This window comes from Rhinolophus ferrumequinum, chromosome 16, assembly GCF_004115265.2.
Source record: "Rhinolophus ferrumequinum isolate MPI-CBG mRhiFer1 chromosome 16, mRhiFer1_v1.p, whole genome shotgun sequence".
Taxonomy (NCBI): Eukaryota; Metazoa; Chordata; class Mammalia; order Chiroptera; family Rhinolophidae; genus Rhinolophus; species Rhinolophus ferrumequinum.
Window position 1 is genome coordinate 52,187,315 of NC_046299.1, and position 25,436 is coordinate 52,212,750.

At 46.9% G+C, this 25,436-nt stretch overlaps 2 protein-coding genes across 13 annotated transcripts in view; one reads left to right on the forward strand and one right to left on the reverse strand.

Moving 5' to 3' along the window:
- Positions 1-1,552: 1,552 nt before the first annotated feature.
- Positions 1,553-14,366, reverse strand: DUSP13 (dual specificity phosphatase 13). 8 transcript variants are annotated; one of them, XM_033131253.1, is made up of 8 exons: positions 14,168-14,356; positions 13,159-13,376; positions 11,549-11,756; positions 9,107-9,304; positions 8,080-8,174; positions 4,377-4,550; positions 2,688-2,908; positions 1,553-2,001 (listed from the first exon to the last, which is right to left on the reverse strand). In XM_033131253.1, exons 3-8 carry the CDS (start codon positions 11,633-11,635, stop codon positions 1,799-1,801), a joined length of 978 nt encoding a protein of 325 aa, XP_032987144.1. In that variant the 5' UTR covers positions 11,636-11,756; positions 13,159-13,376; positions 14,168-14,356; the 3' UTR covers positions 1,553-1,798. The 8 variants fall into 8 exon arrangements, 7 of the variants coding, with proteins under 7 accessions (XP_032987144.1, XP_032987142.1, XP_032987143.1 ...); XM_033131251.1 differs by lacking the exon at positions 13,159-13,376 and having other exon boundaries at positions 14,168-14,366; XM_033131252.1 differs by lacking the exons at positions 9,107-9,304; positions 13,159-13,376 and having other exon boundaries at positions 14,168-14,366.
- A 1,615-nt stretch (positions 14,367-15,981) lies between these two features.
- SAMD8 (sterile alpha motif domain containing 8) overlaps positions 15,982-25,436 on the forward strand; it is a 52,964-nt gene continuing 43,509 nt past the window's right edge. For 2 of the 5 annotated variants that reach the window (XM_033130582.1, XM_033130579.1), the window contains exon 1: positions 15,982-16,215. In XM_033130582.1, coding sequence (XP_032986473.1) covers positions 16,042-16,215 — 174 coding nt within the window. In that variant the 5' untranslated portion in view covers positions 15,982-16,041. Of the gene's footprint in view, positions 16,216-19,518; positions 19,642-25,436 lie in introns of all 5 variants that reach the window. The other 3 variants (XM_033130580.1, XM_033130578.1, XM_033130577.1) reach the window with 3 other exon arrangements.

Consider the following 25,436-nt stretch of genomic DNA (forward strand, 5'->3'; position numbering starts at 1 on the left):
ATTATAATTCAAAGTGATGGGGATGTCACAAGGGACGGATGGACATTCTGGTAGCTGAGGAGGAGCACTTCTCTCAGGTTGGGGGGTGTAGGAGGGCTTCCTGGAAGAGGCATCTAAACGAAAACCTCAAGGAGACCCCAGCGAAGAGTGGTGAGAGTGGTACATTCAGGTGGTACAACCTGAAGCCTATGCAAGTTACCAGAAGTGAGAGTGTAGTGCATTCTGGAAACAGGAAGTGGATTTACTGTTTCTTCATTACCTGGTATGTATGAGAACAGAATTGAAAGAGATATGGCTGGAGGTCTGAGAAGTTCTCAGATAATGAAGCATCTTTATATTTTGTCAAGGTGTTTGTACTTTGGGGTTGTAAGTGGAGCAGTGACATGACCAGATTTTCATTTTAGTAAGATGTCTGCGTGGAGATTGGAGGGGACAGGCTAGAGGCAGAGAGACTGTTAGTGAGCTGTTGAAAGAATCCTGGTTGCTTGAACTTGAGTGGTCACAACAAAGATGAAGTGAAGTGAGCAGATCCAAGCGGTATTTAGGAGACAGAACTGATAGGCTAATTGGATGAGAGGCAGGAGTCCACGGCGACACCCATCACTGACTTGGGTAGCAGTGGCTGTCAGACTAAGAAGAGGAGTGGGTCTAGGTGTGTGGGGGGTGATGAAAAGTTCAGCTGAGTTTGAAGTTCAAGGGCAGTATTCAAATGGAGGTGGCTAGTGGGATACAAAGGCTTTGAGCTCAGGAGAGAGAATTGGGCCAACCATTGGTGTCTGGGAGTCCTCAGCCTAGAGATGTGAACTGATGTTTGGGAGCAAGAGGATCCCCAGGAGGGCGGGGACACAGGGAGAAAAGAGGCAGAGGACAGAACCCTGAGAAACCTTGATATTTATACAGGTCAGCTGGAGGAGGCAAGGGCCTTCTCGGAGTAGCCCGAGAGGGAGAAGGAATGGCAGCCCATTTAATCCACATAATACCTATACCTCTTACAGGTGCGGAACCTGCCCACTTTTGTATTGTTGTATCAGGGCACAAGTACTCAGAAACTCAGAGCTAAATGTCTTGCTCCATCATATAACCACTCTTTCCCTAGGATTTCTGGGAGGTTTCCTCCACAACCACTTATCCTCCTGTTTGATGCCTCGGTTTTCTAGGTGTCTGTAATTTTAGTCAGTTCCTTTTGAAAGAGTGTAAACGAAAAGATTGAATTCAAGAGATGCTATGTGTGCACAGCATGTTTTGATTGTTAGTTTTTATAGGTGGGCACGGAGAGGATGGTGATACATTGAACCTTCAGACAACCTAGCTCTTGGGTGGTGGTGTGAGGAGGACACGATGAAGAAAAGGTCAGCTAATTCTCAGCACTTGTATCTCACTCCTCCCTCTTGCACCCAAATGCTCCTCATCTGCTGTCCTTCATGGAGCCTTCACAGGGATTCAGACTCCTTCTAGGCTGCCATCATGCTGACAGAGATGGCACGCCTTCTGGAACCTCGGGGCCGTCCCTGGCATCAGCCACCACCCCACAAATGACCAGAAGGTCTCCTGCCTTTATTAGGATGAATTTTTTTTATTATAGAGACAGACTGAACTTTCTTTTGCATAAAGAATCTCTGGATTGGGTCAGGGAATCTACCTGCTAAAGGTCACCAGCCAGCTCTCCCTCCGCTAAGCCCCCACTTGCTATGTACATCTCAAGGTCACTCGAAACAGCAGACGCTGCTGTCCCCAGGGCCAGGCTGGTTGGGTTAGGTCATGCCGGCCAGAAGGTCAGGGTTCCTGGCTGCCCGCCAGGTCAGAACCTCCTGGTCTCCCGTCCTAGTCGGTTGTCCAGAACCTGGAGCTGCCGGAGGAAGCCCGAGTTGGGGCAGATAGCGCGGTGGGCTTGCACCGTCTGGATGGCCTCCTCCAGCGTCATATTCTCGTAGATCATGAGGAAGGCAAGGACCACTGTGGCAGAGCGGCTCACCCCCATGGCACAGTGTACCAGCACGCGGCCTGCGGGGAGACCCAACCTCGCGTCAGTTACCTGGCCTCATACCACCCACCTGTTTGGGAATCAGATATTTCTGGCCACCCTTCAGCCCACCTATCACAGCATCCTGGAATACTGATACTGTCAGATGGGGCAACTGAGGCCCAGAGAGGGAAAGGAACTGGTTCAAGGTCACACAGCAAGTTAGTGGCAGAGCTAAGGTATAGCAGCTGGGATTCCCTTTTCCTGGTTCAAGGTGCTTTCTATGGCATCTTTGCAACTGTGGTGGGTTGGTGGAGGGTGGGGTTGGGGAGCAGTACTCCTGGAGTCCCTGGGTTTGCAGCAGATTACAGGGGTTGTCTACCTCTTTCTCTCCCCCTGCCCAGTTCTGCCCTCTCCTCTGCCCCTGCAGCCCTATGCAGTTCTCCCCACAAGAACCTTTGCTAGGTCCTATACATAGGCCCAACACCTGGTCTCTTACTGAGGGATATGGTTATACTGACAACCACACTGGACCTTAGTTGTGCCTGTGATGGTTGGTTTCCAGGGGGTCCCTGAAGGGGATGTCCACTAAACGGAGGAAGCTATTTGCCCCCTAGGGTGGGACGGGTGTTGGAGAGGTTTGTGGCTCAGGACACTCCACCTCTCAGTGCTACTGGAAAAATGGGTAGTCCCAGATCTCACCCCCAGTCCCTTCCCCAGGGCTCACCTTGGGGAAAATTGAGGGCAGTTCGGATGTAGCGAGCAACAGGCAGAAAGTAGACACTGAGGTCGAAGAAAGGGTTGTCATCAGCTTCAACGCCATAGTACTCCAAGGGCATTCCGCGATAGAACTTGTCACCTGTGTCCACTTGAAACTTGCCCGCAGCAACATTCACGACGTGGGTGATGCCCAGCTGCAGCAGCTTGCTCTTGTCCCGGGCTGCATAGCTGGGGGGAGGGTACGGGGGGGCTGGGATGTGGGCTAGGTCTCCCTGGATCAGCTCTGGTCGGGCTGCAACTTGCGCCCTTCCCTCCTCGGCCATCTCCCTCCAAGGGGAGAGACTGGAACCAGTGGACTGGCCCACGTTAAAGGGACTCCTCAAGTTAGAGTTCAAGACCCCCTATCACTCAGGCCAACTTTTCTGGAGAGCAATTTGGCTATATGTATCGAAAGCTTTAAAAATATACACATACTTTGCCCAACAAGTCTCAGTCTCATTCTAGGAACTTAATTAAAGAAAGAATCCAAACTGTGCCCACAGACATGTAAACTGGATCTAATGATATTTAAGATAGTGAAAAATTGGGGGAAAATTACTAAATATCCTCTAGTAGGAGATTGAGTATGTACAGGTAAGTGAAATATTATGCAACCACTAAAATATGGTAGATGTAAGTAAACAAGGAAAGGTATTCGTGCTCTGTTGAGAAGGTGTGAAAAATGCAGAATACAAAACAGAACGTTGTTTAAATTTTTTTTTAAATATGTAGCATGATTCCATTAAAAAGCCTTTTATATAAAGCAGATTACAAAATGGGATTATCAAGTGAAACTATTTTTGTAAAAAAAAGAAAAGTGAAAAAGCATTTATGTATGTATGTGTTATGCATTTTTAAAAAGTCAACAGGATTTTATTACTGGTTATCTGTAAGGGGATAGCATATTTGCCATATTGTTAAGATACTGATCCTTATTTTCTAAAAATTAAGGAAATTTTCTAAAATCCACATGTATCGGTCCATATGTTATAAGTTTTAAAAAACTTTTAGAGAAAATGTCTCATACTTCTGCTCTATATATATACTCTAGAAAAACTCGTGTGTGTGTTCCCAGGACACCTGTACTAGAATGTTTCTAGGATCACTGTTCATAATAGCCCAAAAGTGAAAACAACTCAAATGTGCATATGAATGGATAAACTATGGTGTATTTATATAATAGAATAGTATACAGCAATGAAAAATGAATGACTGCAGCTACACATAATAACATGGGTGCATCTTACAATTTTGAGCAAATTATGCCAGGCACAAAACACGCAATATGATTCCATTCATGTAACTTTAAAAGACAGACAAAACTAATTGTTAAGTACATAAGTGGTACAACTATAAAGAAAAGCAAGGAGATAATTATTTCAACACTTAGTGGTTATCTACATAAAAAGGGTTATGATAAGAAGGGTTCAGCAGGGGCTTTTGGGCACAAGTAACGTCCTTTTTCTTGACCTGGGCGATGAAACTGTTTCTATAAGCTCTATGCACTAATTGTGTGTTCTACCTCCACAATTAAAAGAATAATATAAATGAAAAGACCCATGTGCAGAGATAGGGGCAGACAAAAAGGGGGTGCCACCTGTGCCCCAAGAGGGCTCCCCTTCTGCTCCCTGCACCTGCCCACGTGGATCATACTCACGCATCTCCCAGGAAGAGGTTGGGCCAGACCTCGTCGATGTGGCTCAGCATGGCAGCATGACGGACCCACAGCAAGCGCTGCAGCGAGGACAGCGTAGGCGGCTGGTAGGGGTGCAGACCAACCGCCCTGTGGATGTTGGGCCTCCGGAGGTCCTGCTCCTGCAGCGAGTCCATCCTGGAACAGAGCGGATAGTGCAGTGGCTGGAGCAAGGCTCCCGAAAGGTGGGTCCAGCTGACCCAGAGGCCCAGGAGAGGGGCAGAGCCCAGGTGCTACTGAGATGGTGCAGAAGAGGCCACAGCTAGTTCGTATGATGTCATTAACCAGCTCAGCTGGGGCTGAGGCCTAGAACCTTTCCTAGAGAACAAGGGAATGGACTGCTTGTCACCACTATGGAGCTGGGAAGCCCTCTCTCCAAAGGCCTCTGAGGTTGGAAACTTTGACCAGGGGATCCTTGGAGTTCCCTGTTTGTGGCGGTAAGTCAGTGCAAATCCCACGCCTTAAGTCTTTGCTCACTTGGGACTTTGTAGGGATGGAGACCTCAGAGGGTTATCGCCCTCACAACCTCAGCAGCTCATCTCAAGCCTCCTCCTCTGCTACTTCGATGGCTGGTCCTCGGACCCCCATCCCCTCCCAGCTTCAGGTGTCGGCAGAGCAGAGCCCATCTCTGGAGTGAGGGGCCTAGGCTATGAATGACGTTTGTTAGCCTTTCCACACTGCATGAGCTAATGGTTCTTAGGGCCCTGGTGCCTGTTGTAGGTCCCTATTTTATAGAGAAGGAAGCTGAAACTCAAAATTTTTTAAAGAGATGCCGAGCATCTCTTTAAAGCCGTATGGCTAGTATGTAGCAAGGCTGAGGTTTCAGTCCAGTTCTGTGATCCTGCCACCCCGTCCCCAAGCTTTGCTGCTACCATCTTTGGGGATTTCAGAGAGTGGTCACTAACCCATCCCTCTCTACAGGGGAGCCTGGTGTGGCCGTTACACATCTGCCTGTAGGCCCTGGGACTGTCCTCCTTACCCCCTCGACTCAGGCCAGCGCTGCCCAGGCCTCAGCCGGCTGGGGTGGGTTGTCTCAGGAGTCAGCTGGCTGACGGAGTCCGGGACCCGACAGAGCTTGGAGGTCAGTGGCTCCAGAATAGGGGTCTGAAGCTGTGCTGGGAACGAGTGCTTATCTTGGCTAACTGGCCCCGGTCCCCTCAACCAGTGACTAGGGAAGGTACAAACTGGGAAAAACATCTTTTCTCTTTGGGTTTGGGAGACAGTGCCAGGACCGGAAAGAGAAACAGGCATCCAAGAGGACACTGGGTTGGCCGGGCTCACCCAGTGGGCAGCCGGTGGGCAGGGGGGAAGTGAAGACCTGGCTTTCCCCTTCATCCTCCACTGTGACCTCTCAGGGCAGGCTGAGTGGCCTGCTACCTACCTAGGGCATGGTCTGGGGCTGGGAGTGGGGGAGTGAGTGCTCGGACAGGACTTAGGAATGGGACCGGGGCAGGTTCCGCCCACACTATGAAGCGGCTAGAATTCCAGGTCCTCCCCTTGGAGCCCATGGAGGTGGGGCCACTATGGAAGGAAGCACAGCCCTTCCAAACCTCCAGGCCCCTCTCTGCTTGGCATCTCTTTGGGATTAAAGGTTCTTGGGCCTGGACCTCTCCCCCGTGGAGATGGCAGGCTACATGAAGTGGTGGGAAGAGAACTTTAGAGGGAGGGAGGAGAGCCTGGCCTCGATCTATTCTGTGGCCTCAAGCAAGTCTTTGCCCCTGTCTCAGCCACATTTCTCTTCTCACTTTGAAGATCCTGGCTTTGCCTGACTGAGTTGTCTCGGGGGGGTCTGACCTGAGAATGAGAGAGGAGTGGCTGGGTGAGCAGTAACTACGGGTTAGACATCAGTGTAGTGTGTTGGGGTGGGATAAGCCCCGAGACTCCATGGTTGTCCAAAAGCTACAATGGTCTGGAGCCGCCATCTGGGGCTTGTGCCCCAGGCAGTGCCAGCTGGGGTTTTGGGAAGCCTGGCAGGCTGGGGCTCAGGCCTCTGAGCTTGGCGTAGGGTAAGGCTGCCCCCCGGTGGCCAGTGGGAGTCTCGCAGTTGAATGAGCTGGACCCTGATTCACCTGGAGGCTCCTGAGGAGAGGAGACAGCAGAGGGGTCAGGGATTGGGGGCTGCTAGGCTACAGCCCCCAGCCCAGCCTCCTAGGGGACCCTGGCCCAGGTCTGGAGAATGGAGCCCTGCCCTTGGAATTAGAGGTATTCCTTGTCACGTCCTATCTAGGGTCTCACTCCTGATGCGCATGGATGTACCCCCCGTCTGCTCCATTCCCCTGGTGGTCCAGCCTCCCTTGCCAGCCTGAGTCAGGCCCAGCCCCTTCAAGCTCCAAGCACACCTAAGAAAGGGGAATTCGTGGCTGCAGCAGCTCCCCTGGTTTCTGCTCCCAGACCTGGACCGCCAAGGGCCCTGCCTGCCATGTCCTCCCACATCCCCTTGGCCACCGGAGGGTGAAGCAGGGACAGGGCTGGCCTGGCTCTTCTCACTCACTCCAGCCCTCATTTCGCCTCCTTCCTGCATCTCCCCGCTAGGCTGAACAGCTGCATCTGGAGGCAGCAATTTTCCTGCTCTTGTGTTGCTGCTATTTGCAAGTTCAGACACTTGTTTTCTGCCTTTGTGTCTCTCCTCTCTCCTTTGCTCTCCTGGCTCCCTCTGTCTCCCACCACCCACAGGAGCTCCTGCTGCCCCACAGCCTCCCAGCACACCCTGCATGCCGGTGGCCGTGGGCCAAGGCACAGGTCTTCCCGGGGAAGAGGGGCCGCTGTTTGCCACCCACCTCCTCAGCTGAGCAGGTGTTCCTCCTGCTCCTCCCTCCTGCCCACTTTCTCTGCCTCCTCCTCTTCCTCCTCCTCCCCAGGCAGGCCAGCTGGGACCAGAGATCTCAGGGCAGGACAAATGAGGAGTTTGGTGAAGGAAGCCTCAGGAAGGGTGACAGGCGGGCTGCCAAAGGTGAGCTGCCCATAGGTCTGTGCTCAGCGTGCAAGCCTTGGAGGAGGGCCGACCTGGGCAGAGTTCTTAGGTCTGGGGCTTGTATCTGTGTGGGCTTCTGTGCGCCCACAGTGGGGCTGCCACGAGAATCCCAGCAGGTAGTAAATGTAAGACACTTCCCACAGGGTCTGCCTTGTGGTAGACGCCCAGTCAACGGTGCGTCTTACTATTATTATTGCTACTATTATTACTGTTATCCTTTCAACTTCAGCCATATCCTGGGTAGAGGGTAACTTCCCCATGAGACAATGAGGCTTGGTCTTTATCTCTGTGTTTCCTGATGTTTCCGTCTAAGCATAATGATGATTATTATATTCACCACTTACTAAGGATGTACTATATACCAGACAGAGCTAAGTGCTTACATTTTCTCATTGAATCCTCACAGTACCCTCCTGAGGCAGGTAATATCATCCCCACTTGACCGATAAGGAAACTGAGGCTCGGAGAGATTAAGCAATATGCCCAAAGTCACACAGCCAATAAGCATGGGAGCCAGGATTCAAGCTCAGTTCCTTCTGACTGTACTGTGCTTTGTTCCTCTATCTCTAACCCAGTTCAGCCTCCAATCTAACCTGATCCCCTCCCCCTCCACCACAACACACACAGGCACAGGTGCCATGGCCCTCATTACCCAGCATGCTCTGCGGCCCCTCTGAAATAGCGGCACTCACCCACCTGTGGGGGTATCTGGCCCAGGATGTGGTCTTCTCCGACAGGCACTTCGTGCTGCTGATTTCCAGCCGCTTGTCTCTGCACATTTGATGCTGTTTCTATTTTTTGATTTGAGTTTAATTATAAAGCATGATGTGCTGCTCCCCTCTTGTGGCCTCCCCCGGCCACTCCCCACTCACCCAATGGTCCATGGCACGGTCAGTGCAAGCCCAGCCAGGCAGCTGGCCCTGCTAGACGTAGAGGCAGCCTGGCAGGAGGTTGCCTGTGGTGTGCGTGTATGCGTGTGTTGATTGTGGGGCAGGGAGAAGGAAGATCGAATCAGCCATTTTAAAAGTTCCCTTGGCCTCCAAGGGTGTTGTGGAGCAAGGGCAGAAATTTAAAGCTGGAAGGAAGAATCTTCTATGGAGGGGGACCGGGAAGAGACCAGCCCAAATCACACACAAACTGGCCTCATTGCCAGCATCAGACCAGGTCCAACGGCCTTTGGTTGGGGGCTGAGGATTACAGGACTGGCCCGGGATTCAGATTCAGAAGACTCAGGCTGAGGGAAGCTTGCCCTCTGCCAAGCTCCTACCTTCCCCCAGAAGGCATTCCTGGCCCACGTCCCACTATCCCTTGAGACCAACGAGATGGTTTCTAAGGTCCCTCCTAAGATTAACGGTGGCCAGGGGCCTTGCATTTGGGCCTATGAAGAACCCTCCCTACTCTCCAGAGACCCTCTTCATCAGTACTCTTCCCCACTCACACTCCCGGATACCAGATGCACACAGAGCCGTATGCACACCCACAGCCACACTCACATGGGTCTCTGAAGTCGGAGCTCCAGGGAGTGGGGTTCAGCCCCTGCTGGGGCTCCCTGAGCTCTGGGGAGAGCTGGTGGAGGCAGCTGCGGCCATGGGCTGTCATGAACACTTAGAATCCCCTCCTGCTATCCTCCTATTCTCCCTCCTGCCCCCCACCCACTCCGAGGGACCTTGGGTCCCTGGCAGAGGAGTCTCAGGGCTCAGCTGAGACGGCAGCCCATTCCCACCTGTGGGGACTGAAGGCAGCGGCTGAGTGCAGGCAGCCGGAGGAAGCGGACGGAGGAGCAGGCTGTAAGGCAGACCCCATGCTGGACTCTGACCATCTTCTGTGTGTCCACTGGGGCCAGAGCCTCCAGCAGCACCAGCAGGGCCAGTGCCAGGGTGGCAAAGTGGCAGAGCCCCATGGCAGGGAGAAAGGACCAGCTCTGGAGGACAGATGAGCTCCATGTTACAGGCAGGTAAACCAAGGCCCAGATTGGCTGGGTCAGGGGTGAGAGCTGCCCCCTAAGTCTGCCGCTTTGAGCCCTTTGGGTAAGGTCAAGTGGGAACAGGTACTGGGAGAGATGAGGAGACAGGTTTGGGGCCCAGGGCTCATGGAGAGAGATGACCTCTCCCCATGGCCCCCTCATCTTTCAGAGGCTGCTGTGTATGGCACAGGCTGCATACTGCACAACCCCTGGTGGTGGGGGGAGGTCCAGTTGCACAGACTATTTGGTGGATGGCACCGTTGGAATTGTGCAATGCTGTAGCCCAACTGACTCCCCCAAAGCCAGTTGCCTGATGGGAAAGACGCTGAGGTTAGAAGTCAAAGTATTTAAGATCCCCAGGCCTAGGAAGTGGGGTGACTGCTCTACCAGCTTCCTGAAACCTGCTTAGAAGAGAGCAGGGTGGGAACGTGCCATTCCCGTCCACCTCTTGGCTCCCCATACCCGCAGAGCTCCCACAATAGTTTTCCACCCAGCTTAGCTCCAGGCCTAATCCCAACCCCAGCTATAACCCTAACTTTCTTCTATTACACTCACCCCCAAACTCTAAACGTAGCCCTCCATCCTGCCCTAGTCCCCATCCCCAAGATGCTCATTCTCGTGACAGCATGGGGGAAGGGGTTGGTATTGCTGAAGCGCTCCCCCTTGCTCGGGATGGCTATGCAGTCAGAGACCAAAACAGCTCTTCTGAGTGGGGGCGGGGGAGGGAAGATTCCGGCCATGCCCTGGGAAGTTCTTGGCAGGAGGAGAAAGCTGCTGCTCTTCCAGCTCCCAGGAGAGCCTAGGCCCGTCACCCATCCCCGCCAGCAGCCCCTGTGAGCCGGTGGGTGGTGTGGCACAGCCAAATTCAAGGCTGAGGAGAGCTGAGGAAAGGAGCAGTAAGGGTAGCAGGAGTTAGGGGCAGGGTCGAAGGAATGGACGGCAGCTCTGGAGGCCTAATGCCCCAGCTGACGGCCCTCAGCAGGGATGTGAATGTGAGAGTGGGTGTGGGGGCCAGACTGAGCTTGGACGTGGGGAGAGAAGAAGGGCAGGGGGCACTCTGCAGCTTCCTCACAGCCCTGGTGCCATGGCAGGAAGAGACACCCCTGCCTCCTCCCAGATGAGCTGGAGGGAAACACAGGGCTGATGGCAAAGCAATGAAAGTAGCGCCTCAGTGACCATTTGTGGGCTGGAAGCCTGAGAAGCAGGGTTGCTGCTGGGGTAGCCTAACTCCTCCTACTGGGTAGCTGGGGACACTGGGGCTTCCAGCGGGAAATGGTTTGGGGAGAGGAGGTATTAGGGATCTGTCCCTTTGTGCTATTGCTCCAAATGCACTGAATACAGAACAAGAAGGCAGGGGTAACTGGGAACAAGAAAGAGTTTGAATAGACTTCAATAAGACCTTTATGTCCCCGAGGAATCCCCAGAACCAGAGAGGCAGGGAGGTTAGGAAGGGTCCTTCTGGGATCAGATCGGGTGGGGGGCCGATAGGGAGTGGGTGCTGGGGCTAAGGCAGAGAACTGATTAGCCTGACAACAGGAGAACTTTATATCAAGCAGGGCTGTGTGAGGAGGTCAAGGCTGGTGGCAGGAACACCTGTCCTCCTTCCCCACGTGGGACTGAGGAGGCCGGGCTGACGTGAGAATGCACTAATAAGCTTGCAGTGCTAGCTACAGCCACACTTTCCCCCTAGAGCCGTAGCTGAGGTCCAGCCCTGCAGGGAAGGTGTGCAGAGGTGTGGGAAGGTCCAGACGTCCCACAGGGCCAGGACGGACTGAGGCTGCCTGCAGGGGGTTCAGGTGAGTCCCCACAGGTTTAGGGTTGAGGAGGCAGGCAGGTCAGCATCAGGACCAGGTAGGAAGGCCTCACCCCTTCCATTGTATGCTTTCCACCTCTTTCTTTCCTGGTCTTTCCACCCTCTCTTGGGTCTGAAGAATCTGGGTGGGCTGAGAGGGTCCTCCCTGAAGGTTACCTAGGCGAGGCTCTATTAAGACCTTGGACTGGGGAGTGGGCCACACCCCTTTCAACTCTCACTTCCAGCCACACACAGCCCTGACAACCACCCTCTGCACTAGTCCCATTCCATGTCCCCTGCCAGCCCTCATTGCCCTCCCCCTCCACGTTCCCTGCCCCCTCAGCTCTCACCTGACCTCTAACTGCACCCAGCCTTGCCCCTCGCCCCCTCACACCTGGCACGGCCCTCACCTGGCCCCTCAGCTCCGGCCTGCACCTCGCAACTTCTGGTCCAGCTGGCAGAGCTGGTGGAGGAAGCCGCGGTTGGGGAAGACCCATCGGTGCTGCCTCACAGCGATCACCGCCTGGCGCAGGGACATCTGCTGGCGCAGCATGAGGTAGGCCAGGACCAGTGTGGCAGAGCGGCTGACACCCACCACACAGTGCACCAGGACCTTGGCTGAGGAAGACATCCTGGTGAAAGACCCTTTCCCACCAGCTGGCCCACCCAGGGGCGGGGGTGGGGACCCAAGTTCCGTTTACTGTTCTGCTTTGGGTGTACTCTGTGACAAACCCTGGGCAAATCACTCAAACTTTATGGGCCTCAGTTTCCTGATACGTCAACTAGGTAGGCCAACACCTATTTTGCCTACCTTTGGGGTGGGGTCCAAAGTCCTTAACATGGGTTAAAAGACCCTCCAGGAGCTGGCTCCTGCTGATCCTGCAGCTTCATCTCAGGCTGTCCTACCCCAACCCTCCGCTCTAGGAACACGGGTAACTTTCAGTTCCTTGAAGCTGTCATGGTCTCTGGCCTCCAGCCTCAGCACATGCTATTCCAACTTCCTGTAAAATTTGTCCCCTATTCTTGGTCTGACTAATGTCACTACTCATCTGTTAGGTTTCAGCTGAGACATGGCTTCCGTGCATAAGCATTCCTAACCACTCAGGGTATTGCCGAAATCACAGAGCAGCTGATCCTTTTTGCATGTGGCCCAGTGAATACTGTTGTAGAGGGAAGTCACTCTATGTCTCTGATCCTCTGAACTGAGCTCCCCGGCCCTGTGCTCCCACAGCTCTTCACATTTGCCCACTCGTGTGAGTAGCCCTCGTAATACTTAACATTTTGACTGTCTTTCCACCAAACATATAATGACACGTTCCACGAGGGTAGGCACCCTGCCTTATCTAAGTGCGAATTCCCAGTATCTAGCTCAGTGCCTGACACAGAGAAGAGAATAAATAGCTGGCGAATGAATGGACGAAGAACAAATGAATGTCAAAGTGCTTTGGCTGTTAAGAAGGGCTATGAGCTGTCATGTTGTCTCTCTCATCGCACGGATGAGAAACAGAAGTCCAGAGAGGGACACTGGCTTGCCCAGGGTCAAGAAGCAAGGGGCACAGCTCTTACCCCGGATGAACACAAAGTGGGGGCTCAGTTTACCCCAGGTCCTTTTTTCTTTTTTTCTTTTTTTTGCTGTACTCTGGCTATTAGAAGTTTGTTTTTGGTTCTTTTTCCCATTTGAAAGTACTTTGGGGCAGAAACCAGACCTCTAGTTACCAAATGGCGATTTCCCAAGGCTGAGTGATGCAGAGAAAGAACAGTTTTGCTGTTTGGGAGACTTGGCTTGCTGCCCCAGGGCTGCTCCTAACTCGTGACATGGCCTTGTATTCTAGGCCTCAGTTTCCCTATCTGTAAAGCAATGTGCTTGGATAAATCACTGGAGCACTGAGCAGAGGATATTTAAAAACTGATTAACTTTTTAAAAAACTAGGGATGGAAGGGCACTGATGCTTGAAGGGAAACTGGACATCCCCCCATGACTGAACAGGATGGGATATGAGAATGAGACCCCAAGTCCTACCCCCAGGTGTGCTGAGGGCACGGTGAATGAAGTCAGCTGCAGAGGAGAAGTAGACACTGATGTCGAAATCGGGGAGGTCGTGGGCTGGTACCCCCAGATAGCTCACACTGCTGCCGTAGAAGTCAGGGCCGCCCTGGCAGTACAGGCCCCCGTGGGCGGCGTTCAGCACGTGGGTGATGCCCAGCTTCCATAGCTCAAAGCGATTATTTGCCGTGGCCCTGGAGAGGGGAGGAAGGCGACTGGATGCTGGCTGAGCCATGGGATCCAGGAAGGAGGCTTTGCCAGGCCCCCTACTTGAGAGGGACAGAGACATTAGGGTTCAAGGGAGTTGGGAAAAACCCAGCAAGCTTGAACTGGGATCCACAGCTCACAGCCCCACCCTCAGAGCTTTCTGGTGGGAGAGTTGGTAGTATAGGGAGTTGTCCTTAGCCACTCTGCTTCCTGAGGTGATCTGCCCCTGCATGGGCCAGTACAGGAAGGAAAGAATGCCTCACCCCTCAGATCCAGCTGCCCCTCCCTTCCTGCCCCATGCCATCGCACACACTTCCGGCCTCTCCTGGCCACTACCTCATACCTGTTCTACTCTGTGAATGTTTAGAGATGACGCCTTTCCTGATTCACCTTTAATCAGGCTTACTCACCCACTCTGTGTCCAGAGGAGGGAGGCTGGGACCCAGAAGGGGAGCTCTCTGTCCACTCCAACTCATACCCCAAATCAGCATTCCCCAGGCCTCGGCCCCCCAGACTCACCAATAATCCTGGATGTGCCAGAAGACTCCAGGAATCTCTGGGAGCTCAATTTCAGACAAAGTCCCCGCTCCCCCCTGGTGGCCACATCTGTCCATTGCACCATCCCCAGCACACAGGGATCCTGGAGCAAGTCCCTGGCCTAGGATGCTCAGAGCAGAACAATTTCTCCTTGTTCCCTGCTCCCCAGTCTCTGGTAAAGTGCCCAAAAACTGTCTCCCCTTGTTCTCATCCCCACACCCCTCGGCCAGCTACCACTCACGCATCTCCTATGTAAAGGTTGGGCCAAACTTCGTCCACCCGGCTGCCAGAAGAAATTTTCCCAGCCCTCAGGAGCTCCTCCAGTTCCAGGACGCTGGAGCAAGGTCTGGCTTCGGCATCTCCCCTCCGCTCTGGAAGTGAGGCCTCAGCCATGGGCCAGCCCACCCACCCTTCTGTCTCTGTACTCGCTCCTCTCTGCCTCTCCGGTGTCATTTCTCCTTCCAGAGATTGGCAGGGACAGGTGGAACCGGAGGAAGTGACTCAGCAAGTCACAGGCGCCTCCAGAGAGAACAGGACATTTTCCTCCTCAAGTCACCCCCCCTAGCCCCAAATTCTGTGACCACATGGAAACAGACATACCTCTGCAAGTCATTTCACCTCTCCATCTCAGTTTCTTCATCTGTAAAGTAAGGATAATTACACCTACCTCAAAAAATTGTGAGGATTAAATGAAACAAAGATTATTCTGTCTCTAACACATGGTAGATGCTTAAGAAATATTTTTAAAAAGCATTGAGAGCCCTGAATAGGCTATTTGCTTCTGAGGACTGAGTTAAAGTAGAGATCCAAGTGGAGAGGAGGTGGTTGGCTCCAAGGACGAATGACAGAAAAAGCCCTGCAGGTCTGGGTAAGAACTGTATGGCTGTTGGATGAGTCTCTGGAGTATAGGGCTGGGGGGAAGTACCCTGATTGTACAGCCAGAGAACTGTGGAGAGGAGGCAGGGAAGACCTCATCTAAAGGGTGCCCACAGGGTTCATGGGTGAAAGTTTGAACAATGTTTCTGTAAAGAAGATGGCTACTTTCTCAAAAAAGAAGGCTGAAATGGGCCATCTATGTCAAAGGGGGAGAAAGGAGATGAATGCTGCCCTACACTTTCTGCAAAGCCAAAGGGCCTAACTGTCATCAGAAACATTTTGGGTTGGGAGGGAGATTCCTCTAATTATAAGGGCTTTTGTCCCTACAATAGAAACTGAGAAAGGTCTGTATCTGTCCTTCTGCGAGAGCTAGTTATCGGCAAAAGAAGTGAGAAATCTTGCCTGCTCTCAGATGACTTCATGAAGGCCCCGATGGGGCTGGGAGGGGTACAAGCTGCAGGGGGAAGCCCCTGGCCTTGAGTCCAGCTTGAGGGTAAAGTCCACTGCAGGATATCCCATGTGAGCAGTCTGCACTCATGTCTACCCCAGAACCTGTCCCTACCCCCATCAGAGTTTTGCACTGCTGGGGGAAACAAGGCCAAGGAAGGGCTGGAGCCCAGGTCACAGGTGGTTTTGGATTTGGTTTATGCCAATGCTAGGCATAGGTTGGGGAGATCCCTCAGGGTGGGGTAGTACAGTGGAGTGAGAAGAGCACAGGTTCTGAAGTTAGGCAGGTTTGAGAAGAAATACGGGCTTTGGCACCTACTAACTGCCCTACCTCAGGCAAGTCTCTTGGCCCTGTAGAGTTGGCAGAGGATTAAGTGAAATATTTATGTGGCATGTGGCATAGGGACTGTCAGAGTGAAGGGACAATAAACGGTAACAATGATCATTGTGAGTTAGCTCTTGGAGAGCAGCTTGCTCCCTTTAAAGGAATTACGATAATTTCCTCTTGTCCTCAAAAACCCCATTCACTAATCCCGTTGGCCCCACCTCATCTTCACTGGCCCCTTATCTTCTCCTTTGCCCTTATCTTCTCGCTTTGGGCCTGACGCATGCGCTCTTTGATTTTCTTGATGTAGTTCTCTCGCTCCCATTTTGAGCCTCACGTCCCTTCCGGCTTTGGCCCCGCCCCCATCCGTAAGGCTCCGCCTCCCGCCTATAGGGCCCCGCCTCCCGAAGCAGTTCCGGTTCGGATTTCGTGCGGCTGCGGGATCCGCGGAGACCCGCGCAGGAGCGATGCCTGCGCGCAGCCGCCACCGCCCCCGCTTCCACTCTGGCTCCCCTCCTCGGGCTCCGCCTCCGCCGCTCGAGGCGCTTCACTCCCGCGAGTCGCGGAGGGTCCCGGACTCCGACGGCGGCTCGGACTCCGACTCGGAGGTGGGTCCGGGGAGCCCCACTCGGACCGCGGAGGTGAGCAGGGGCTGAGGCTGAGGAGAGGGGAGTTACGGGGGCACCTGCAGCCAAGGGAGAGCGGGGTGTCAGGGATGGAGCCGGGGTTTGTGGAGGAGAGGGATCCATCCGGAGGTGCCACGGGAGACGGTTGAGGGAGCCCGGAGAGTCAGCTCCAGAATGGAATCTGAGGGAAATGGAGGTTGTTGAGCCGAGGGCCCGAGGTGGGTGACGGTGGCCAGAGGCTGAGGGGTAAGTAGAGGCTGAGAGGCAAGACAGTGGGAGGCTGAGGTTGATGTGGCCTTAAAAAGGCAAGGGCTTGGAGGTTTTTGAAAGCAGAGTAAGGAGAGAAGATCGAAGGGGCCCCGCGGGAATGTGGGACCGAAGGAAGAGATGCTCTGGGATTTGGCGTGGGAGCGAGGGAGCCGAGGGGCTGGTCCAGGCTCGATGTTACCGCGTGGCGCGAGCGAGGGAACGGGCTTGGGACTGAGGAGACTGCTGACCAAAGTGGGGGTGGTGGTAATTAGGGGAAGAATTTAGGTTTGACTGGAAGAGGGAGGGATCAGTCAGGTGGGAGTCGGCTGGCTCAAAGAGCCAGAAAAAGAGATAATGGAATCAAAAAAGAAAAGGAGCCCTTGGGGATCTAATTTAGGGCTTTGGCATTTTCACAGGTATCTTTCAAAGCACCGAAAATCACTAGGGTAATATACTTGGATTGTGAGGCTTTGTCGTTTGTGGACACTGGATCCTCTTAAAATCTGGGGTGGGAGGGATGGTGTTAAGCACTGATTTGCTCAAAGGACTGGGGGAAGTAGTGAAAAGGAAGTGAGGTTTGGAAAAGATAGTGAAGAAGTGATTCTGAAAATAAAGATAGCATTTGGATTTCTTCTAACAGTATGTTTCTTTTTTTTGCTTTATATTTCTTTTTTAAATTTAAGTGTAAGTACCAGACAAGTTTAGGTCTTTACAGGTATTTAATACATTACCTTTAAATTAAAAAAAAAATTAAACTCGAAGCAAGAATTGGGACTTCTAGGTTTTACAGATACTCAGTATTGACTGGTTCCACATTGACAGCTTGAGTTGACACATGTATTTACCACAGTGTAAAAATATGGTTGATGCAGGTGTCTGGGTTAAAGGGGTCCTTAAAACAATACATGAAATCACTGCAGTCTAGGGGCCTACCAGATCTTCCTCTTACCCATAACTGCAGGATTGGAGTTATCTCTTGAAAATTGGAGGCGTACTTTTGATTTATTTGCAGGACCAATAATAATGCAATTTTGCAGATATTGTATGAATAATATTTTTAATAGAGTGATCTAGAATAAGAATAGACGATGCTTGTAGTTGGCAGCTAACAGAACTGGGTAGGAGGCTTTTTATAGAAGACATAGTATCAAAACCGTAATTGTGCCAGAAAATGATTGTAAAATTTATATTCACTTTAACAGAAATAAATTAATTTCCTTTTGTAATTGTTAAGTTATAACATGGCTTCATGAAACCTTTCACTCTAGCCACATCTTATGTGTTGTTTTACAACTTCTTATCTCATTATAGACTTTGCAAAGTTGTTGGCCATTTCAAAACAAACTTCATCAAGTATTTCTACTCTAAATGGGTATCAACTGTTTAATCTTTATGAGATGATAATTTACTGATTACAACAAGCTTTTAAATGAGTTTACATGTATAGACTACATTTGTCATATCTTCAAATGCTCAGTGGACTAGTAATTATTTCCTCAAAGGGAGATGAATTCTTAGCTTTGTTTTTAGCTTTTGTCAAATGATCAACTCCCTTTAACTTAACACAAATGATCTTTAGTTGAAGATGGTTCCATAGTATTTCTTTTATTTATATTTCAGTTTACCCTCATCGTACTGAGATCTCTAGAGACCTTGTTTTCATACTTAGCTCTAAATAAGTCTTGGCATGTAAAAAAAAAATTGTTGAACTGAACTGAAATATAAGAATTCTCTATTAAGGTTACATCTTAATGTTACTGCAAAATTAAAGAAAAACTGTTAGATGGAGTTGTACAATTAATATACCGGTATTAACATGCCTGATAGTTACTTTTTTTTTTGTCTCCCTTTGATAGTTCTCATAATCACTTTGTGGTAAAGAAAATCAGTTTTATGGTAGAGCAGTTTCTCTAAGGAAAAAATTTTATATTACTTCAGAAGAAGCCATCATGATTGCAATGGCAGAACATGCAATCATCTTTAGATAAATCAGTTTTAATTTCAGTAGCACTCATTCCATTCTGCAGACTCTTACATTGAACAACTACTTGTAAACATTTTTATTTTGTTAATCACTAGAGCCTCAATACTTTTTCAAAACTTTGCTCATAGTTTTGCTGATTTAGAGACATTTTCATGGTTTTTCTGAGAATTGAAATTTGAACATTGTTTTTGAGAAACTGTTGAATCACATGTTTTAATGAATATTATTATTTTTGTCTTATAAGAATGACCATATCAACTAGCTATTCTTTCAAAATTCTTATCGCCAGCCCTGATATAACATTTAGGGCGTACCTACCACAGCCGTTAACTTATGGATGGAAATCTTTCTGTCTTCATTCTTTATGTGGTAGTATATTGTTAGTGAAGGTTAAATTCATTTTTTTAATTTAAAACTTCTGTAGCTTTGTTTCTTTTTGTATATCAAACTGACATATGAGATATGAATAAAAATCCGTATTCTGCTTAATTACCGAAGCTCTTTTCAAAGATTGTAGTATTAGTGGAAGAATACAATATGAGCTAAGTGTAATTCTTTTAATGGATGTAGGTTACAGGGAGGTATTACACTGTTGTGCCGAGATTAAATGCATTGCTTTTTGCATAGAACTTAATTTTTTTTTTTCACTTTTCTCTCATGTGTTTGTTTGTATTTGCTTACAAATAAGGTGTTAGTCATGTACATAATGCTGTGTCTTTGTGATTTAAAATTTTTGCTTGCATGTGGTTTTGGAAACTTGAAATCTAGTTTTGTTTTGCTCTGATTTTTCTCTAAGGTGTAATGTAACACACTGAGGGATATTAATAGTTGGGGAAGAACAGGAAGAGCCACTTAACTAAAGGTAAACATGACAGTGATTCTTACTTTGGGTCTTGAGGTTCTCTTGGCTTTTGTGAAATGACGAAGTTACCTAAAAATAGGAGAGTATGGGCCAGGCACACTTGGAGGACAATTCAGTGTTTACATGCTGCCTGTGGTTAATTTGCCATCAGAATATGTGTTTATGGATTTGTGACAGACCTATGGTGTGAATATTCCTGCACCCCCTCCTCCCATACACACAGCACCGGCATCACTGGATCTGAAGCTGAGTCAAGACCTGGTGGTTCCATACCGAAATGCTGCTACGTCACCACCCCTGGGCCCTCCCAGTAATATAACCACTTCAGTACAGAATGCAACATAATGTGAGTCTATCTTGGCTCTTGCTTATGATGGCAGAAACTAGGAAAACTTGGTTTCATCACAATGTTTCATTATAAAATAGTGTTTTATGATGAGATGTTTTATGTACCTCAAAAGAGCTGTGGAGGCAGTGACCTATATTTGCATTTGTCTTAAGTTTGTATTATGGGTTTTGTTAAGCTTTTGCATTATGGCAAGGGACAAGAGAGGTGATAATGTGTATTATCTTGTCTCTTAAAATTCTTGACAGGTAGAAAATTCTAGTAGGAGGTGAGAACCGTGAAGTATGCTAATTTAGGGTCTTCCTATAAGTTAAATTGTATCACTGAGTTATTGGAAATGCCAGTAAATTAGTTTTAGTTTGGAACTTTAAAACTAAATTAAATTGATGCCAGTTTCATCAATATAATATTGGCATGAAAGTCAAAGGCTGCCAAAACCATACATTAGATTTTTGATCCAAATCCAATATAATTTTTCACAATATTGTAATGGAATTTGAAGTCTTGAGCCAGTTTCTCATTTTCCATTATGTTGATTTGATTTGGGGGTGTAGCATATTTAAAAAATAGTGATTTTTACCAATCAGTATGTCAAACCGTTAGCCTGCCTAAATATTATTTTAGTGATTAGAATAAGGATTATAATTTTGTATGCTTGGCTTCTTTACTGGTGTGCTCTGGCGTGCAGCTAGGTTAAGCCCTTCAAATTGACCACTAGATTTTTATCGTTGTTTAAAAACTTTTGCTATAGCTGAGGATATAAACTGGACAGTGTTGCTAGATTCACATTCACTGAGTTGAGACAGTTCTAGACATGTTATAGCATTAAATGCAACCTGATTGTGAGAGTCTTAGTTTAAAGGCAAGTTGGAGCCAGAAAAGATTTGTGCTCATTGGTATACATGATAACTTCAAAAATAATAATAATAGTATATTGAGTGCATGGCCCCGGCAGCAAAACCTGTCCCAGAAACTGAAGTGCAGAATGATGATGTAACTGAGGAGGATATTTGATTGCTTTAATTGTGCTGCCCCAAATTCTGCTCAGAAGTGGGACATAACAAAACAGTAGAAAATCACTGCTAGAGTTTCAAAAATGGATGGTCGGAATTGGTTCAGGGTCTTTGAAACTGTTTTGTAATTATAGCAGATTTCATAGATGTTTTAGAAACAAAGCCCTGTGCTTACTAAGAAAAAGTAAATAATTTTTCGTAAATACCAGGAGAATAGTTTTTATTTGCTCTCTGAAAATATTTTAATTTAGGATCAAAAATTAAAAACGGAATTTAAAAGGCTTGATAGTCCCAAATATAACAAACTGTAGAGCTAAATGCCCAAAGTAAACCTTGGCCTCCTACATTGGAAGTTTAGGCTTTATTGTGTGCATGTTAAATAAACTTTGTTAGGTAAAATTGAATTTAAGCTTATTTTAGTGTGAGTGCAACTATAAAGTATAATTGCCCTAAGGACAATATATTGCCACTAACTTTATATAATTAAAAAAAATTTTTCTTCCCCTTTTTTTGCCTTGGTATATGAAAATTGTTCTTTAGGTTTTATACATCACTTAGAAATGATAACTTTTTAATTTTTTTACTGTATACGAAATCAGTACTAACTTCCCAAAAGAGCACATTTTGTATTTATGAATCAAATTTCGTCAGTTGTTCTAAATTTGAATGTCTGCTTTTTAAAGTCAATATATGGTTTTTGAAGAGGACAATTGCTTCAGACAGCTATACTGTAATATTTTAGAGCATTTTGTGTACAAACACACACACGGATAAAACTACAAGAAAAATCCAGCATATTCAAATCATTACAATCACCATCTGAACATGGACATTTGTTCTGTTAAACAGAGAGAGTAAAAGTTTCATTTTGTTGATACATCCTCTGTATTCTAAAGATTACCTAATGATAAGTTAGAAGCTATTTTGGTCTTTTGTGTGTTTGTATAATTAAGCCCATAGAATAGTTTGTGTCTTTCCATTTATTGGTGCCTATCACTTTAGGAAATTTCCAGTTTCTTCCAAAATTTTTAAATTATAGCAGTACTTTCAGGTATCAATAATAATCAATTGCCTATGACATAGCTTTTAAAAATGTTGGTGAGTGCAATGCTCCTGTTGAAATATTTTTATTTAATTAAATTTGATTTTAAATAAATCTATGAGAAACTCAGGTTGATGTGTAGAATTCTTCATTGGTTAACTGGAATCACTATTGTATTGCTATTCTGTTTCTCAGTTATGTCTGAAAGTTACTTAACTCTCTAGCCTTAGATTTTTCGGGTGTAAATTAAGGAATTGTTCATAACAAAACAAGGAATTGTTCCACATCTCTTAGATCACTTCCAATCCTAACATTGTAAGAATTCTGTCATCCTAATTTACAAAATATGATTGTTTAATGTCTTTGATTAGTTCTGTAGTCTATTGGTCTCTTCAAGTATAAAAGTTAAGTCATTTTCCCAAGTCACACAGTTTATGGGAGAGGGGAGTGGATCTATAATCAGATCTTCTCTTGGACTTTTTGGTCTTGCTGGTTGCCTCATTATTTCTTATCATTTATTTAGTGTATATATGCCTACATGAGTTAATCATTGAACTTAATTGATTTTTTAAATTTCTGTTCATATTTATTTAAGTGTGATGTGCTTCAAACACTGAAAAATAATAGTTTTCATTTTCTTCAAAGGATCTTTTCCTTCTGATTATTAAGCATTACATGCTCATTGTATAATATTTAGAAATTTTAGGAATATTTAATTTAGAGAGTGAAAGATTCCACTGGAGAAGTAATTATTAATAGTCTGATATTTTATTTAATTAAAAATATGTACCTATGCTATTTTTAGGACATTTTGCTCCTTTTTAAAAACCTTAAAACTTTTTATTTTGAAATAATTAGAGTCACAGGAAGTTGCAAAGAGTGTACGGAAAGATTCCATGCACCTTTTACCCAGTTTCCTGCAATGATTACATAATTATAAGAGCAGGAAATTGACATTTGTTTAAAGTGTGTGTATAACGTCAGTTTATCATGAGTGGATTTGTGTAACCACTGCCCCAATCAAGATATAGAATTAGTCTGTCACTATAAATCTGCTTTGGTCTATCCCTTTATCATTGCCCTCCCACCCCCCCAACACTATTTTTAACCCTTGGCAACCTCTAATCTGTTTTCCATCTCTATAATTTTGTCATTTTGAGGATGTTATATAAATAGAATTGTACCATATGAGACCTTTGGAAGATTGGTGTTTTTCACTCAGCTGATGCCCTTGAGACCCATTGTGTGTGTCCAGTTTATTCGTTTGTATTGTTGAGTAGTATTCCATGGTATGGATGTGTACTACAGTTTGTTTAACTCTTCACATAGTGTGGGATATTTTGTTTTTTACACTGGTCAGCTATTACAGATAATGCTGCTATGAACATTTATGTAGAGGTTTTTGTGTGGACATAAATTTTCATTTCTCTGGGATAAATGCCCAAGAATACAATTGCTAGATTGTATGGTAAGTGTATGTTTCATTTTTTTAACAAACTACCAAACTATTTCCAGCATGGCTGTACAATTTTACTTTCCCACCAATAGTGTATGAGAGATCCAGTTTCTCTGCATCCTTGCTGGCATTTCGTATTGTCATAATTTATTTTAGCTGTTCTAATACGTGTGTAGTGATACCTCATCATAGTTTTAATTTGCATTTCCCTAGCAGCTTTTGATGTTGATCACTTTTTTTCTGTGTTTATCTGCCATTCTTATATCCTCTTTGGTGACATGCCTCTTCATGTTTTTTGCCCATTTTCTAATTGGATTTTTGGTTTTTTACTGTTGAATTTTGGAAGTTCTTCATATATTCTAGATATAAGTTATTTCTCAGGTATGTGGTTTGCAAATATTTTCTCCCAGTCTGTAGCTTGTCTTTGTATTCTCTTCACAGGATCCTTTGTGGAGTAAAAGTTTTTAATTTTGGTGAAGTCTAATTTATCATTTTTTGTTCTGTTTTGTTTGGATTGTGCTTTTAAGTGTCATGTTTAGGAGCTCTTTACCCTGGGTCCTGAAGATTTTCTTCTATGTTATTGTCTAATAAAAGTTTTGTAGTTTTTCACTTTACGTTTAAATCTGTGATCCATTTTGAATCTTTGGGCAAAGTTCCTTTTTTCCCTATGGATATTCAGTTGCTCCAGCACTGTTTTACAACTATCCACCATTGAATTGCTTTTGCACCTTTGTCAAAAATCAGTTGGCCATACTTGTGTAAGACTTATTTCTGGATTCTCTATTCTGTTCAGTCGATCTGTGTGTCTGTTCTACTAGTATCATCTAGTCTTAATTTCTGTAGCTATATAATAAGTCCTGAAATGGTGTAGAGTGATTTCTTCCACTATGTTCTTGTTCAGAATTGATTTAGCTAGTTTCTTTTTCTTTCCATGTAAATTTCAGGATAATCTTGTCTACATCTACAAAAATATATCACTGGTATTTTTCATATGAATTGTGTTAAACATATACCGATTTGAGGAGAATTGACATCTTTATACTATATTGAGTCAGCTAATCCATTAGTGGAATATCTCCGTGTATTTCAGCCTTCTTTGATTTCTTTTATCAGAATTTTCAGTATCATGTTGTTAGATTTATCTAAGTATTTGTCCTTTTTTAGTCATTATAAGTGGTATTACATTTGGAATTTCTTTGTCCATGTGTTCATTGCTAGTATACAGAAATACAGTTGATTTTTGTATGTTGCTCTTGTATCCTACAGCCTTACTGAACTCACTTTATTAGTTCTAGGACGTTTGGGTTTTCTTTTTATAGATTCCTTGGGGTTTTCTTTGTAGACTGTCATGTCACCTGCAAATAGGAATATTTTTATTTCTTCATTTCCAACATGTACACTTTTTATTTCCTGCCTTGCCTTATTGTGCTGGCTAGAATTTCAGTGCTATGTTTGATAGCAATGTAGAGAGTGGACATCCTTGCCTTTCCTGATCCTTGGGGAAAAGCGTTCAATTTTTCACCATTAAATATGCGAGGTGTAGGTTTTTTATAGATGTTCTTTACCAAATTGAGAATTCTCCCTCCATTCCTGGTTTTCTGAAAGTTTTTATCATGAATGGGTGTTCATGATAAAATTTTGTCGTATGCTTTTTCTGCCTGAATTGGTATAATGTCCTTTTTCTTCTTTAGCTGGTTAACACGGTGGATTACCTTGTTTGCTTTTTTAATATTGAACCAGCTTTGCATCCCTGGAATAAACTCCACTTACTCATGGAATAATAGTTCTATATTGCTGAATTCTGTTTGCTAATATTTCATTAAGAATTTTGCATCTATATTTGTAGAGAATATTGGTTGCTCATATTGAGTTTTCCTACAGCCACCACCTCCTTAGTGCCAGGTAGAGGTTCTGGTGGCTACGAGGGGGAGGGGGCCCTCATTATTATTCCTCTGGGGGGCTTGGGGGATTGTGCGTGGTTTTTTACCACTGGGCACTGCTGGGCAGTGGTGTTAGCTCTGATTCTCCACGAGGCCTTCTCTGACAGCATCTGAGCAAGCAGTGGGAAGGGGTGCCTCATCAGTGCCAGCTGGGTCCGGGCTCCCCATATGGTCTCCACTCCCACCGCGTTAATGGATGAGGACGGATTTGTTACTGCTGGGCATGTACGACATTCTGCTCCCCACTTGGTATTCTCTGATACCACCCTGGTGGCAAGGGAGCGGGCGGTATGGCCTACTCACAGCCTGGCAAGGTTAGAAGTCTAGGCTTTCCTCTGGCCGTT